Source organism: Poecilia formosa, unplaced genomic scaffold (genome assembly GCF_000485575.1).
Source record: "Poecilia formosa unplaced genomic scaffold, Poecilia_formosa-5.1.2 Scaffold242, whole genome shotgun sequence".
In the NCBI taxonomy this organism is placed as follows: Eukaryota; Metazoa; Chordata; class Actinopteri; order Cyprinodontiformes; family Poeciliidae; genus Poecilia; species Poecilia formosa.
The window spans coordinates 682618-695572 of record NW_006800181.1 but is presented as its reverse complement, the minus strand read 5'-3'; the positions used below and the strand labels follow the sequence as shown (position 1 = coordinate 695572).

Here is a 12955-nt window from a genome sequence, read left to right as displayed (position 1 = left end):
TGTTCACTATAAGGCAGAGGACACCATTATAAGCAAGATATATGTCTTTATGAACACATAGGAACTTGATCTCAGAGACTTTGGTGAAGGATTTATGAATTTTACTTCTGCTAAAGCACCATAAAACTAAACAGCCTGGTAGAGCTTTTCCATTGTAACACAATAGGTGAAGTATTTCAAAATTTTGTGCAACATTGTGTTGGTTTATTGTAAAATTACAGTGAAATACCCTGAAGTTCATAGTTGCAATGTGATGACATGTGAAAGAAAAAGAAAGAAAACAAATATTTTTTTAATGCAATGTATGAACTGTACAGTATATTTCAAGATTTAAAAAAAATCTAAGCTGTCAATATTTCAATGTAATATTTTCATAATTTCATAACTCAAACTGTTGTTCACGCCTTGCCAATATGTTTTTATGTGAATGCTGTCTAGGAGCTCTTCACTACAGGCCTACAACATATGTATGAAGAAACATCGACTACGTAATGCATAAAACTGCTTTATTATTGGTGAATATTAAAAACATGATTTGGTTGCAACAAACAAAACAGTCAGTTGTATTTGGGCTCACGTAAATACACTTGAAATTTGAATTACTGCAATGACGCAGGGTAAGATGGTTCACTATAGATCTGAATGGTACATGTGAACATTAAGTCAATGCACGAAAACTACAAATCACAGAGCTGTTTGATTGTCTCTCAAAGAAATCTAATTAGGTTCGCAACTTTCTGGATTTCCAGAAGGTCCTGCGAAACTTTCCAAATCCTCTGGAGGTTCTGACACCGCCTGTTTGTGAGCGTGGCTCCTTCTGTGCCTGCTGAGGGAATGGCTCCAGGAGAACCTGATGCCACACGTAAGGCACATGTAAGGTTTTTCTCCTGTGTGCACACGCTGATGCTTCGTCATCGAATTGTACCTGTTGAATGTCGCGCCGCACTCGTTGCAAATGTATTTCTCAGACTTAATGTGGACGTTCTGCTCGTGCTCCTTCATGTTGCCCAGCTGGGAGAAGCCTTTGCCACACACGGGGCACAGATGGGGCTTCTCTCCCGAGTGAGTAAGTCCGTGAAGGATCAGGTCCTGACGGGAATAAAATCTTTTGCTGCAGACAATACACTTGTGGGGTCTTTCTCCTGTGTGCTTCTTCATGTGTCTTTTGAGTCCCTCTGAGCGGGAGTAGCTGCTTTCGCACAGAGTGCATTTGAAAGGTTTCTCCCCTGTGTGGGAACGGGAGTGGCGACGCAAGGAGGAGGCCTTGAAGAAACGCATTCCGCAGTCGGCACAGCGGTGAGGTTTCTCCGGCTGTTCCTCGTGCGTTTTTTCGTGGGCTTTGCAGTGGCCTGCCTCAGAGAATCCCTTTCCACAGACAGGGCAGGTATAAGGCCTCTCCCCTGTGTGAACCCTTACATGGCGAAGAAGTTTATGGAGCTTATTGAATGTCTTCATGCAGAACGAACACTGATGAGGTATTTTTGGCGTTCTTGAGTGTGTGCGCTGATGTCTCGCTAACCTTGAAGGTCTGTTGAACACTTTCTCGCAGTCAGGACAGGGATGCTTGTTGGTTCTGCTGTGGGTATTTTGGTGTCGAATCATCCTGTCCTCCTGAGTGAAGTTCTTCTCGCAATGCTGACACTGATAAAGCATTCTTGGCTTCCTCTCGTGGATAGGTTTATGCCTCTCCACCTTCGATGGCCTGTCGAACATCTTACCGCAGGTGGGGCAAGGGAAACACTTGTTGGATTTGTTTATTTTTGGTTGTTTGAGATTCTCTGGGTCGGTGTCGGTGTCAGTGGTGGTGTCGCTGGAATCTGACTCCAGGTCAACATTCACCTCCACAACTCCAAAACCTGCGGATCATGCAGAGCAAAATTAATATTTAAAAAAAAATTCCAAGGTAGAACATGTCTCTTTTCATCAGAATCGGAACAAATCCAAAAATGTTTTAGTAGCAATCAAAATGAACATTATGCTTGGTATATTTTTAATGGCTACTGCTGCCCATGATCATACGCCTAAAAGAAGTTCTTTTGTCTGGTCGAGCAACATACTGATACCTGGTTAGCACTCGTTTTTCAGGGCTGGGTTCAGCGTTTGCATCAGTGGGAACACAAAGAACTGGTGAAAAAGTCCCTGGTTCGCACTTTAAAGGGCCTTCACCCAGAGTGCTAAGTTATTCTTCTACAAACATGTTTGGATCATTATCTGCTACAGGAAAAAAAAAACATAACCATCTCTACATACTGTCTTCAGATTCAGATTTTGGTTCAGGTGCGGCGTCTGGGCCCATGACTGCAGACTGTAGATACACAACAGAGAAGCACATGAGGTCAGTACATCACAGGAGCAACACAGAGACGTATAGGACAAACACTCCTGCTCACACGTATTTGCACATAAAGTAAATTAGAGTCTCCACTAAACCTAATTTAATTTCCCCTTAGAATCCATAAGGTATTTTTGAAATAAATTTCAATTTGAACCTGCCACACACACTTTTGTACTGTGGTAGAAAACTGGTGAAAAGCTATACAACACGATTACATGTAAAACATGAAAACTATACACAAAACAGCAGAGGCTTGAATTCAGGACATTTTTACAGTGAGAGGACAATGCTAACCATAGTTAAACAATTTATTTTACTTTTGTAAAGTAAAAAATGTATTGCATCAGTCATGTGCCATTCTATTGTAAAATAATTCAAATCAAGAAAGAGTCTCTGTATGCCACTGATTTATTCCTGATGGTTATTTATATGGCTGAATCAGAACATCACTTTTAACTTTTGAGGAATAAAGGTGTGAAAATATAAGCTTGACTGTACCCTCTGGTGGACAATCTATGCAACTGCAATAAAAAAAAATAATTAGAAAAATTATTAGGTCTAAATTTAGATTTCTGCACTAAAGTATTTTACTATCACCAATATACATACATAAGAAATAGCACAAATGTAATGTAAGCTGATTTGCTTTCTTTGCGTTTTTACTGAAATGAATTTGTGTATTGCTGAACATAATTGTAAGAAAAATATATTTTTGCATATGATTCATAAATTATGACAACAAAAATGAAACATAATTTTCCACAGTAAATATTTTGACCTTTTTTCTTACTTGACTGCTCCATGGATGCAAGAATGAATTTTAAATGAAGTGATACACTTTATTTAGACAAAATATTTAATACATTTATTTAAAATAAAGTGAGGCAAATTATTATCAACATACTAAGAAGATCAAAAAGAGACCAAGGTTAAAGGTTCTGTATAAGATGCCAGAGGAAGTGATGGAGTGACCAAAGCTATTTGTTTGAATACACCAATGCCTGTCTGCCCTTCATCTACTTGTTGTGCACTGACAGTCAGTTGACTGAAAACAGGCCTCTACAACTTCACCTTGCTTATAAGAGTTAAAAAAAAAACACGCATCGTTTTGAACCGTTAACATGGTGTAAAAATTAAGAAGCATCACCTGTCACTATTTGTGAGATAATACTGTTTCAAACCCACAAGAGGAAAGCTAATAATAGTCCCAAGTATGTTTCGCAGTTAATTACAGACTGGCTTCCAGAGCAAATATCTTCTGATATCTGCTTTTTATTCAAAATGATGCAGAATAGAATAGTTTTTTCTTTTCTTTTTTTAAGCTAGTGTGTATTTAACAATTGTACATTATTATTACAATTTAAAATTGTAATAATGATTATGTTACATTTTAGCAACGGTGTGAATCATTGTTCATTTTTGATTTTGAATAAAAGCGGTTAGATCATGGTATAACTTTTAGGTTCAAATATTGTACATTCCACACCACCATGAAAAAAAGGCACTTTGACTTAACATTTACTGTTATACTAACCAGAGAAACTAATGTAAAACCCATCCCTTGTGAATGTGGGTTTTATTTTGATTTAAACCCTAAACATCTTACCAATTTTTTTATAAACTAGGATTTTGAGAAATAACATCTTGCAACATTTCTCAAGGCTTTAGTTGCAGCCATACGAAATGTAAATCAAGAAATTGAGGGACTGAAGAGATCATGAGTTTATGTCCTTAGATGCTGTATAATTGAATAAAATGACAAGAACATATCTTTGACTATCTAGTTAAATGTAGAAACCCAACTGTAGTCTAGTATGCTTCAGGTTGTATTATTCTTTTATTCTACTAAACACAGCTAGCTGTAAAAAATAAACAGTTAGGTTTCTGCAATACAAGCTGCGTGCGGAGCTAAATTGAAATTGTGAGCTAATATCTCTAAGTTAGCATCTGAGCCTGCTAGCAAACACAAAGAGGTCATTTAATGTTTAAATATAAACTCGATAGCATGTAGGCTGTCCTGTGGATAACATCGATCCCCACGCCACCCAGGATAACAGTTGTTTGGGATACAAACAGAGATGAAGCTATAGCCAAGCTACACACGCTAAAGCTAACGTCGACGTGTTAGCTAAAACAATATAGTACAAGAAGGACAGAAAACCGAATCCCACCTCTCGGATAAACCTAAAGAAGGATCCGTTATGTATCCTTTCGCCTGCAGCTTAAATCTAACCTCCACCAAAAGGAGGAAGGGAAAAACAGTAGCAACTCTCCAAAGGGTAAAACCACAGCAGCTCTGTTTGATGCTCGTTACTCCACGTGAGACATTTGGGGCTCAACGTAAATTCAAGAGTCACACACCGGTAAAGTGTTAGTTGGGTTCTTATAGTAGTTTTTTTTTATTTGTTAAAATGTGTATCATGTTTAACGAATGTACAAGTCATATAATGATTGCTAATTGAATTTCCACCATGTTTGTGCGGTCACTCAACACTTTAGATACTTCTATCGTTTAGTTCAAACTGTCCTAGAAGGCAGCACAAGCTTTTCAGAGCAACGGTGAAATAGTCATGAAACCATTGTGTGGGTTGTCGAAAAAGTAATAAAAAATTCTCCCTCTTTTTATTCTAGCATTTAGAAAACAAACAATTTCATTACACTTCCTTAGTCTCATTAAATGTTAGACAGCGAGAAAAAAAGAAGTGTCCATCAGTGTACGTGTATGTGTCTTCGATCGTGATGAATTCACATTTTGATACATTATTTTCACACGGAATGATTTAATTATGTATTGAATAAATCATTCAAAAAAGATGATATAAATAACATCCGAAAAATACAGGAAGCACATAGACAAAATATATACACTTTCATACATAGCTTGCTATATTCATATATACATTGCAACATTTTATTCCACTGTTATGCAGTCTGTACATGGCACCAGAAAAAGAGCCAATATTCCTCTTGTGTTAATGTTTTGTCAGCCTGTTAAATGTAGAATTGATCTTAAAATTCACTTCTCTGAAACAGTGAGTCACTGTACTTTAGTAGCTTTCCAATAAATGGGCTCATCATATAATTTCTTTAGTGTTAGCTGGTTAGACAACACACTGATTGACCACCTATTATACAATACACAAAGAAAAGATTTAGTAGTGAAAGTCTCAGTAAATTATATTCAAACCAAGATTTTTTTTTTACTTGTATTACAGTTTTTAAAATTCATCAAAAGACTTATTATAAATGCAATGTGCATTGAATTGCAGAAAAAAAAACTGTTGTCCAAAACAACTCCCACATAATACCACTCCTCGTTCGTCTATCGAGAATGAAAGCTGCGAGATAGGTAGATGGAGTTCTGAATGCCCCATACTTCCAGGGACTGGATCTGGAAGTGTCCTTTGCAGAGCGGGTTGCTGCTGAATGTGTCACAGAGTTCTGAGTTTCCTTCCTCTAAGTTATCACACAAGCAGAGTGCGTGGCCCCCATCACCACCTGAAAAAATGACACGAAAGTCACATAAACAACACACAATGTTCTGGCCTGACTATCGTTAACACAATTCTCTCAGCGTGCGTAAACAACGTACCGACAATGAGCTGACTGTCATCTCCTGCGATGAAATTTGAGGCGTCTTGCTCCTTTGGTCTCTTGGCCTCCTTTGCAGTTCTGGGATTTCCTACTGGAGCGCTGAGGGGGAGTGTCAGGTAGGATGGATTCTGGGGAGTCCCATTCGTACAGCTGACAGTTTTGGTCAGCTGGCAAACCTCTCTGTTTGCCAACTGAGAGGCGGAACTGCTTCCATCTCTGTGCTGCTGAGGAGAGGCTATTCTGGTCATGATGTTGACCATAGCCCGCTGGTAGCGCTCCATGCTAGGGCGAAGCTGAAACAGTCAGTAGAGTTTAGTTAACAATCTGTAAATGTAGGAGGCATTCTGTGTGATAATATTAAGAGGTTAATTCTAAATTTTTGAAGGTTTTAGGCAGCTATACTAATACTTGGCATCATCACTGGCATAAGTCCAGATTAGCTGCTCCCAAAGGCCGAAGCTCACCAGGTTTGACAATAATGGACCAGAAATCCTTTTTTTTTTTTTTTTTTTTTTTGCCATTTTAAAATTAATTAAATCTCATGAAACCTAAACAGAGTATGCCAACACATGTTTAATCTGGATGTTAACTGTCAGTCTATTTGTATTGTTGATTATTTACACAGAAGACCAGTGACCTTCCAATGTGAAATGTGTCCTGAGAATGGAACATGTAAAGAACTTAGTCTTAGTAACTACCTGACAGCATAGCAGGGAAAGTAAGGCCCTGTATAAATCAATACAACAAAGCACATAGGCCTGTGTAACATTTTTTGCTTCACACACCACTTTTGCTTTTCTAACAGCAAATCTGACTGGAAATGCTTCAGATGTTTCAGTATCTGTTTATCACAGAGCACTGTGATAAACAGTGTGACCCTCAACCACAATTCAATAATGGTACCAAGTTGTCACCAGCAGTTACTAAAGGTGATACTGAGGGACAATTTTAGTAGTTTGTAAGATTGAAACCTTGTTAAAAAGGAAGATGTTGGGCACAACACAAAGTTTTCTGTCTTCCATTAACCATATGATGTTGCTTTCATTTAATGGTCTAGAAACTAGGATTGACAACATCGAGCAATTTTTCCTCTAAAACAAACTGGGGTTTGTTCAACTTTAGGAAGCAGCAGGTAAACCCCTTTTTACATTTCACATCTAAATAATATATGTTTTTAAAGACTATTTTTTTTCTGTTATTATATTGTATTAATGAGCAGATAAAACAAAATATCACAAAATATTTTTTTGTATTTTTATTCCTAAAAAGAATGAACTACCACATAACATTTTAAATCAATTTTAATGCTGTAGTTTTCTTATACCAGTTTATTATAATGATATATTAACAGAAGCCTAAAAAAGGGGTAAAGTTGGCTTACCGTAAAAACAAAACACTCCCCAGTTCCAAAGTATGTAAGTCCCTGAGAGTCGTGATTCCGTCTTTCCATCAAATCCGTTGACAAGAAAGCTCCAAAAACCTGAGAAAAGTGTCATGTCATGTTAACACTTTAATTGAATCTAAATATTAATATTAAAGATACTGCCATAGTCTAATTTATGTAAGTTTCATGTAAACCACTCAATTTAATTACCTCTTCTTCCATTGTTTTGATGATGAGTACTATTGGCTCATGTCCTTCAACACGTTTATACAATCTAAATGAGAAGGAAAGGAAAATAAATACATCAGTCAAGCCACCCAACAATTTTCCACAACAGGCTAATATATAAAAATTTCACTGGGGAACTTTTAGTGACTGTACAGACTTGTAAACAGATGTAATGTGAGAGTCATTAGCCATCACGCCAATGATGTGATGTTTGAAGTCAAGACAAATGCGTTGATGGTGAAAATATACCACTGGTCTCTGGTTACTCTCCCTCTACTAAAACATAGGCTTGAGTTTACAGGAGAAGAGACAAGCTGCCCTGTAGGTGTCGATACCTAATCACAACTCACTGGTGCGAATTTGAAAAAAATGCAATATTACTGTAATATATAAGAATGACAGTGACTACGGTGGTAGGAATTGGTCCCGCTGTCAGTGAGTTGTCAGTTCAGCTGCCGCTCTGTCTACTTCTGTTGTTGTGTCCTTGGGCAACACACTTAGGGCCAGTGCATGGCAGCCTTGCCTCTGTCAGTGTGCCCCAATGCAGCTGTGGCTATTATCCAGTAGCTTGCCACCATGTGTGTGTCAATGGGTGAATGACTGAATGTAGTGTAAAGCACTTTGGGGTTCCATGGACTTGATAAAGCGCTGTACAAGTATGAGCTACTTGCTATTTTTCTAAGCAGTATTTTTATTGGGATCAAATAAAAGTCACTTACGAAGAAAGATCTCTTCCATCTTCTGCGATATGAAACAACCGAACGGGGTTGAAGAGCGCAAAACGTTCAGGAATCCAGGCCCAGATGACCCTCATCTCCGTCTCTGTGACAACACTGGAGCTGAAGCTGTTTAAGTCCACTGATTCCACCGTCTGCCTTTAGGACCATCGAGAGCGTCAAAGATAACAGCAACATTAGATGTTATTTCTTAATCTTGTTTCTGGAGAATTCCATAGCCAGTCAATTGCAGTGCAATTGTAAACATACCTCTTTTGGTGTGTGCTGACACCTTTTTGCATTAGGGCATCCTTATTTGCATTGAACAGAAGGTTAAGCTCATTTCGTGTAGCAATTGGAATCTGGAAGGCCCTTTCCAAAAGCTTCTCAACTGTGCAGTGGCGAGCTACACTTTGCACAAAACGTTTCATGTCAGTTCTAAAGTCTTCGACGTCTGCTACTCGAGATGACACGGACACTTTGTAGAGGTCAAGCAAAGCTAATGCAACCCTACAAAACAGAGATTGGGAAATATATTTACAATAGTCAGGCCAGAAAAGAAATCGCATTTTGAAAAAATAAACTGGAGTGGCAACCAACCTGAAGAGAACCTTGAAACCCTCCAGTAAGTAGACGTCCAGAACTCTGATTGCATATGTGAATGGAAGGTCAGCAAAAATCCACATGATCCAGTCGGAGTAAAATTCAAAGAGGTTTTGGTGCGAGCTGGCAATCAGCTTTCGGATGCCTCGGCAGCACCTGTTGGCAAGGTCCCCGAATGTCATGCAAGAAGCACGATAAGTAAGGAATGTCTGGTCGATGTAGCGCTTGTTAGGGTCCTTGTAGCAGATGAGTCGAGACACGCTGTAGAAACACTCTGCTTCATCCTCACTAAAGTGGAGTATGAGAGAGACCAAGGCAGGGAGGATGGGACAGTAGCTCATGTCTGGGAAGTAACTGCCAAGGCATATAAGGATCTTTTTAACAGAATTCATGCCTGCTTTGTTGAGACAGTATCTGGAAAGAAAGAGAGGAAGCAAGGTGCCCACTGGTCAGAATATGAAAACAAAATGGTGTATGCTCTTTTTGCAAGACTGTACTTAGTGTCTTTTACTCATTCATGCAAACAGGTAAGGCACAAAGTTAATAATTTGTAAAGAAGTAATTTTATTTAGATTACCATACAATTGAAGTACATTTAATTTTCAGTACCTAAAAACAACTTCACTTTTTCCACAACATGAGCATTTTTGAACTAATGTTTCCCCGTGAGAGTGTTTACATGAATACTACTTTGGTAAACTTAAGTTTGTTCATTACATATTACACACTTTTATGGTAGAAATGCACCAGTTTAAAATTCAAAGCGGCTAAATAAAAACGAAAGGCTCTGGGAAGCAAGTTTAATCTGAAAATATAGTTAAATACCAGCTGTTTCTTTAAGCATTCTGTTTGTACTCTGTCTGTGCAATTCCAATAAAAAAATTCTCTAATATCTACATTTTAGACAAAATATTTTGTGCAGCAGATTAAGACTGGAGCTTCTTGACAATAAGAATTTCAAAGCACTTCTAATACTCATTGTAAGCTACTGTTTTGAGATTTTACTCTGGGGAGAAACAGACTAATACCACTGACTTACCTTGGTATATCCCCATCCTCCATGTAATCCGGGACCTGGTGAGTGCTAACTTTCTGTTCCCCAAAAAGCTTCTTGGCCAGGTCATAGTAAACATCCCTATTTGGCGTAACAGCCCTGCAATTAGTGAAATAAAAGGCTGAAATAAAAATTACCATATGAAAAACTAAAAGGAACATTTCTGACATGACATGATATTTGTCTTAACCTGGAATTGATGTTGTGGATGATATGATAGTATGCTTTGGCCCTCAGCGTGTGCGAGATGGCCCAGAAACCCTCTCGCCCCATTCTTTTCAGCTGCTGATGCCCGCTCTTCAGGATCTGCTGGTATTTCTTCGCAGGTTCTGGATCGATCTTCTCCCAGTCCACAAACTGCCCGTACTTCATACCAGAGCTGGAGCAAATCTCCCAGTTGTCTGACTCAGAGATGGTTATCATGGACACTGTCCTGGCACTGCCTTTACTGCCTGAGTGAGATAACCACATCCGTTTAGCTGGTTTTTCAATCTGTTTTTCTTTTACAGTGCACACAATTTTTGGAAAAGAATTTGCAATATATTTAAAGGCATTGCGTCAATACCATTAAGATCCTTTGAGAGCTTCTTTGACTTAGACTTCTTTGGGTTGACAGGAACAACAGATTGATTCCCATCTTTATCGTTCATTTTGGACATTTGATTTCTTGACTGTGAGCTTGCTCTCTGCCTCAGTGGACAGGACCACGAAAAGTTTGCTGTGTCAAAATTGGAGAACAACTCTGATGTCTCATAACTGTAAAATGATCTAAAGAAGATGGGGAGATTCCTCAGTTAGTAACATTAATCATTTGTCCTTTGAAAAAGCTGAAGCAAACAAAAATCCACATAAGTACAAGTAAACACACAAAATACTACCTTATTTGTAATGTACGAAGAATAACTGAACCACAAAGGTGAGAATAAAAACATACCTGGAGCGAGGTCTTGCATTGGCTTCCTCTGTTTTTACTTGAAAGTCACAGTTTTTGCTGTCCTCTGGGTTGTTATAGGAATGAGACCTCGGTCTTCTGCCTGTCAACATGGAGTTCACGTCTTGTTCAGGAGATGCAAAAGAAATCATGTTCATGTTCCCAAAGTTTGAAAACTCCGGTGCTCTTGAAACGTGAATCATCTCAACCCTCGAAGAAAAGTGTCTTAGAAGGTAATGTCTCCTCTCTTCTCAGTAAGCGCCTTATGAGCATCGGCACTTTATATAAACCTGATAGCTAAGGTCATGTGGGTTAGCCACGGTTTGTTTGTGTTGACGCTCGTACTGAAAGGAAAAAGGTCCAGTGATTTTCCTGTTTTAACTTTCATAACACAAGGTCTGTTTCTGAGAACTGTTTTCACAGTGCCACCATCGGTTCTTGAGCCAAAGAAACAAGACATCAGAATGTCTAACAAATGAACCAAAATAAAGGCCCTTTCTATGGATCAACTGTTCTGAAGTAAACACTTTTATGTAGTTGTTACTGTGTGGTAAAAACATAGTCACCCTTCACAGACTGGTTCCCTTTCTTTTGATTTATAACGACCTACTTGAAATATAGTATTTCCTTAAATAACTTCCATCTTTCTGCTTGCCACTGGAAAATTTCCCTCATGTGCTCTGCGGGAAAATAGACTCTCTTTGAGGAAATTATGTCATAGATTTAAACTACTTATTGATTGAAGATATTGATGTATAAGCTTCATGTGTACAGTGCATTGAAAAAGTGTTTTCTTCCTTACAGGTTTGTCCCAGTTTGCCTTCCCGTTGCACTCAGATCATTAAACAAATTTTAATATCAAACAACTATAACCAGAGTAAATACAGTTTTCAAATGAAGATGTGATTTTTTGAAGTATAAAACTAGAGATGGTAAATTCAGTTCTGTTCCTCTGAGTGACTCTGACCCATTTCACTAAAGTATAAGACTAAAGAAAGCATAAAGGCATTGTTTTACCAACAAATCAATGCAGATTGTGTTGTTTTGTGGTCCCTAAAACTGGTTGTGTTACCCATTGTTGCCTACTCCTCACAGCACTTTAACTTAATTTATGCTTGGAGTTTAAATAGGTCACTCTAAATCTTCAATTATCTTTTTTTTTAATGTTGAAGATTTGTTGCAGGTTGCTCATACTGCTCCACAATCAAAATATGCCAGTCTTATTTCAGTCTTATTCTGATGTTCATTCAGTCTCCAAGTGAATTTTGTGGTTGAGACTTGTTATTGGGATTTCTTTAAATACAGCACACCACCTAATCTCGAAGAAGCAAAGCTACCCGAGAACATCACACTATCATCAACATGTATGAGTTTTTCTTAAATGTTGTGTTAGTTTTTATACCATATGCAACAGGACAAACATTTTCAGAAAACTTGAACCTCCGTCTCATCATTTCACATCATATTTTTCCGAAAGTCTTGGGGGTCATCAAGATACTTTTGACAAATGTGAGGAAGGCCTTTATGCCCCTTTTGCTCACCAGTGGTTTTGATCATTTTTGCCCCATCTGTTACTCATTGTTGAATCATGAACTTTGACCTTAAATCACAAAGGTAAGAGTGTATGTTTATTGTGGTTATATTTGTGTCAGTAAAGGTATTGTTAAAAAAAAAAAGTTATATTATTTTGGAACAAAACATCTCTCAATGATACATTTTAAGACACAGTAGGCCAATCAGAAAATGTTACTTGTTCTGTGAAATTGCCTCATGGAATCAAAATATCAAGAAGGTGTTTTCCAAGAAGGCTCCCAAAGTTCCTATGTTTGTTGCACCGCATAACACATGTGTTTTTGGTCAAACACAAGGTTTGTTTGGGTGTGAAACATCTACTACGCCTTACCTCACACATGGGCACTTCATGTAGTGGAACCGAAGTTTACTCTTTTACCCGCTGGTTGTATCAGTTCACTTCTCATGTAGAAAAATAAAACGCACTTAAGATTCAGATAAGCCAGTTTAAAAGGAGTTGATTCATGTTCATAGTTCTCTTTCATTCATCGTAATTTATCTGAAATAATACTTAAAACAATATAAGTAGCAAGTTACA

At 38.0% G+C, this 12955-nt stretch overlaps 2 protein-coding genes across 3 annotated transcripts; both read right to left on the bottom strand.

The window, feature by feature from the left end:
* Positions 1-480: 480 nt before the first annotated feature.
* Positions 481-4683, bottom strand: LOC103150110 (gastrula zinc finger protein XlCGF7.1-like). 2 transcript variants are annotated; one of them, XM_007569578.2, is made up of 3 exons: positions 4507-4683; positions 2251-2305; positions 481-1856 (listed from the first exon to the last, which is right to left on the bottom strand). In XM_007569578.2, the coding sequence occupies exons 2-3, from the start codon at positions 2294-2296 to the stop codon at positions 718-720; spliced, it is 1185 nt and encodes a 394-aa protein (XP_007569640.1). In that variant the 5' UTR covers positions 2297-2305; positions 4507-4683; the 3' UTR covers positions 481-717. The 2 variants fall into 2 exon arrangements, with proteins under 2 accessions (XP_007569640.1, XP_007569641.1); XM_007569579.1 differs by lacking the exons at positions 2251-2305; positions 4507-4683 and adding an exon at positions 2064-2244.
* A 415-nt stretch (positions 4684-5098) lies between these two features.
* On the bottom strand, positions 5099-11093 carry LOC103150109 (TBC1 domain family member 24-like). Its single transcript, XM_007569577.1, has 11 exons — positions 10849-11093; positions 10480-10682; positions 10105-10366; positions 9900-10013; positions 8858-9274; positions 8528-8767; positions 8261-8416; positions 7524-7587; positions 7311-7409; positions 5928-6222; positions 5099-5833 (listed from the first exon to the last, which is right to left on the bottom strand). The coding sequence occupies exons 1-11, from the start codon at positions 11046-11048 to the stop codon at positions 5658-5660; spliced, it is 2226 nt and encodes a 741-aa protein (XP_007569639.1). The 5' UTR covers positions 11049-11093; the 3' UTR covers positions 5099-5657.
* Between the last annotated feature and the right edge of the window lie 1862 nt (positions 11094-12955).

Coding starts and splice junctions, on each gene's coding strand:
- LOC103150109 (XM_007569577.1), bottom strand. CDS start 11,048: ATGATTCACGTTTCAAGAGCACCGGAGTTTTCAAACTTTGGGAACATG. Junction 8,417..8,527: donor GTCAGCACACACCAAAAGAG/GTATGTTTACAA, acceptor ATGGTCCTAAAG/GCAGACGGTGGAATCAGTGG. Junction 6,223..7,310: donor GGGAGTGTTTTGTTTTTACG/GTAAGCCAACTT, acceptor TGACTGTTTCAG/CTTCGCCCTAGCATGGAGCG.
- LOC103150110 (XM_007569578.2), bottom strand. CDS start 2,296: ATGGGCCCAGACGCCGCACCTGAACCAAAATCTGAATCTGAAGACA. Junction 1,857..2,250: donor AAAATCTGAATCTGAAGACA/GTATGTAGAGAT, acceptor CATGATCCGCAG/GTTTTGGAGTTGTGGAGGTG.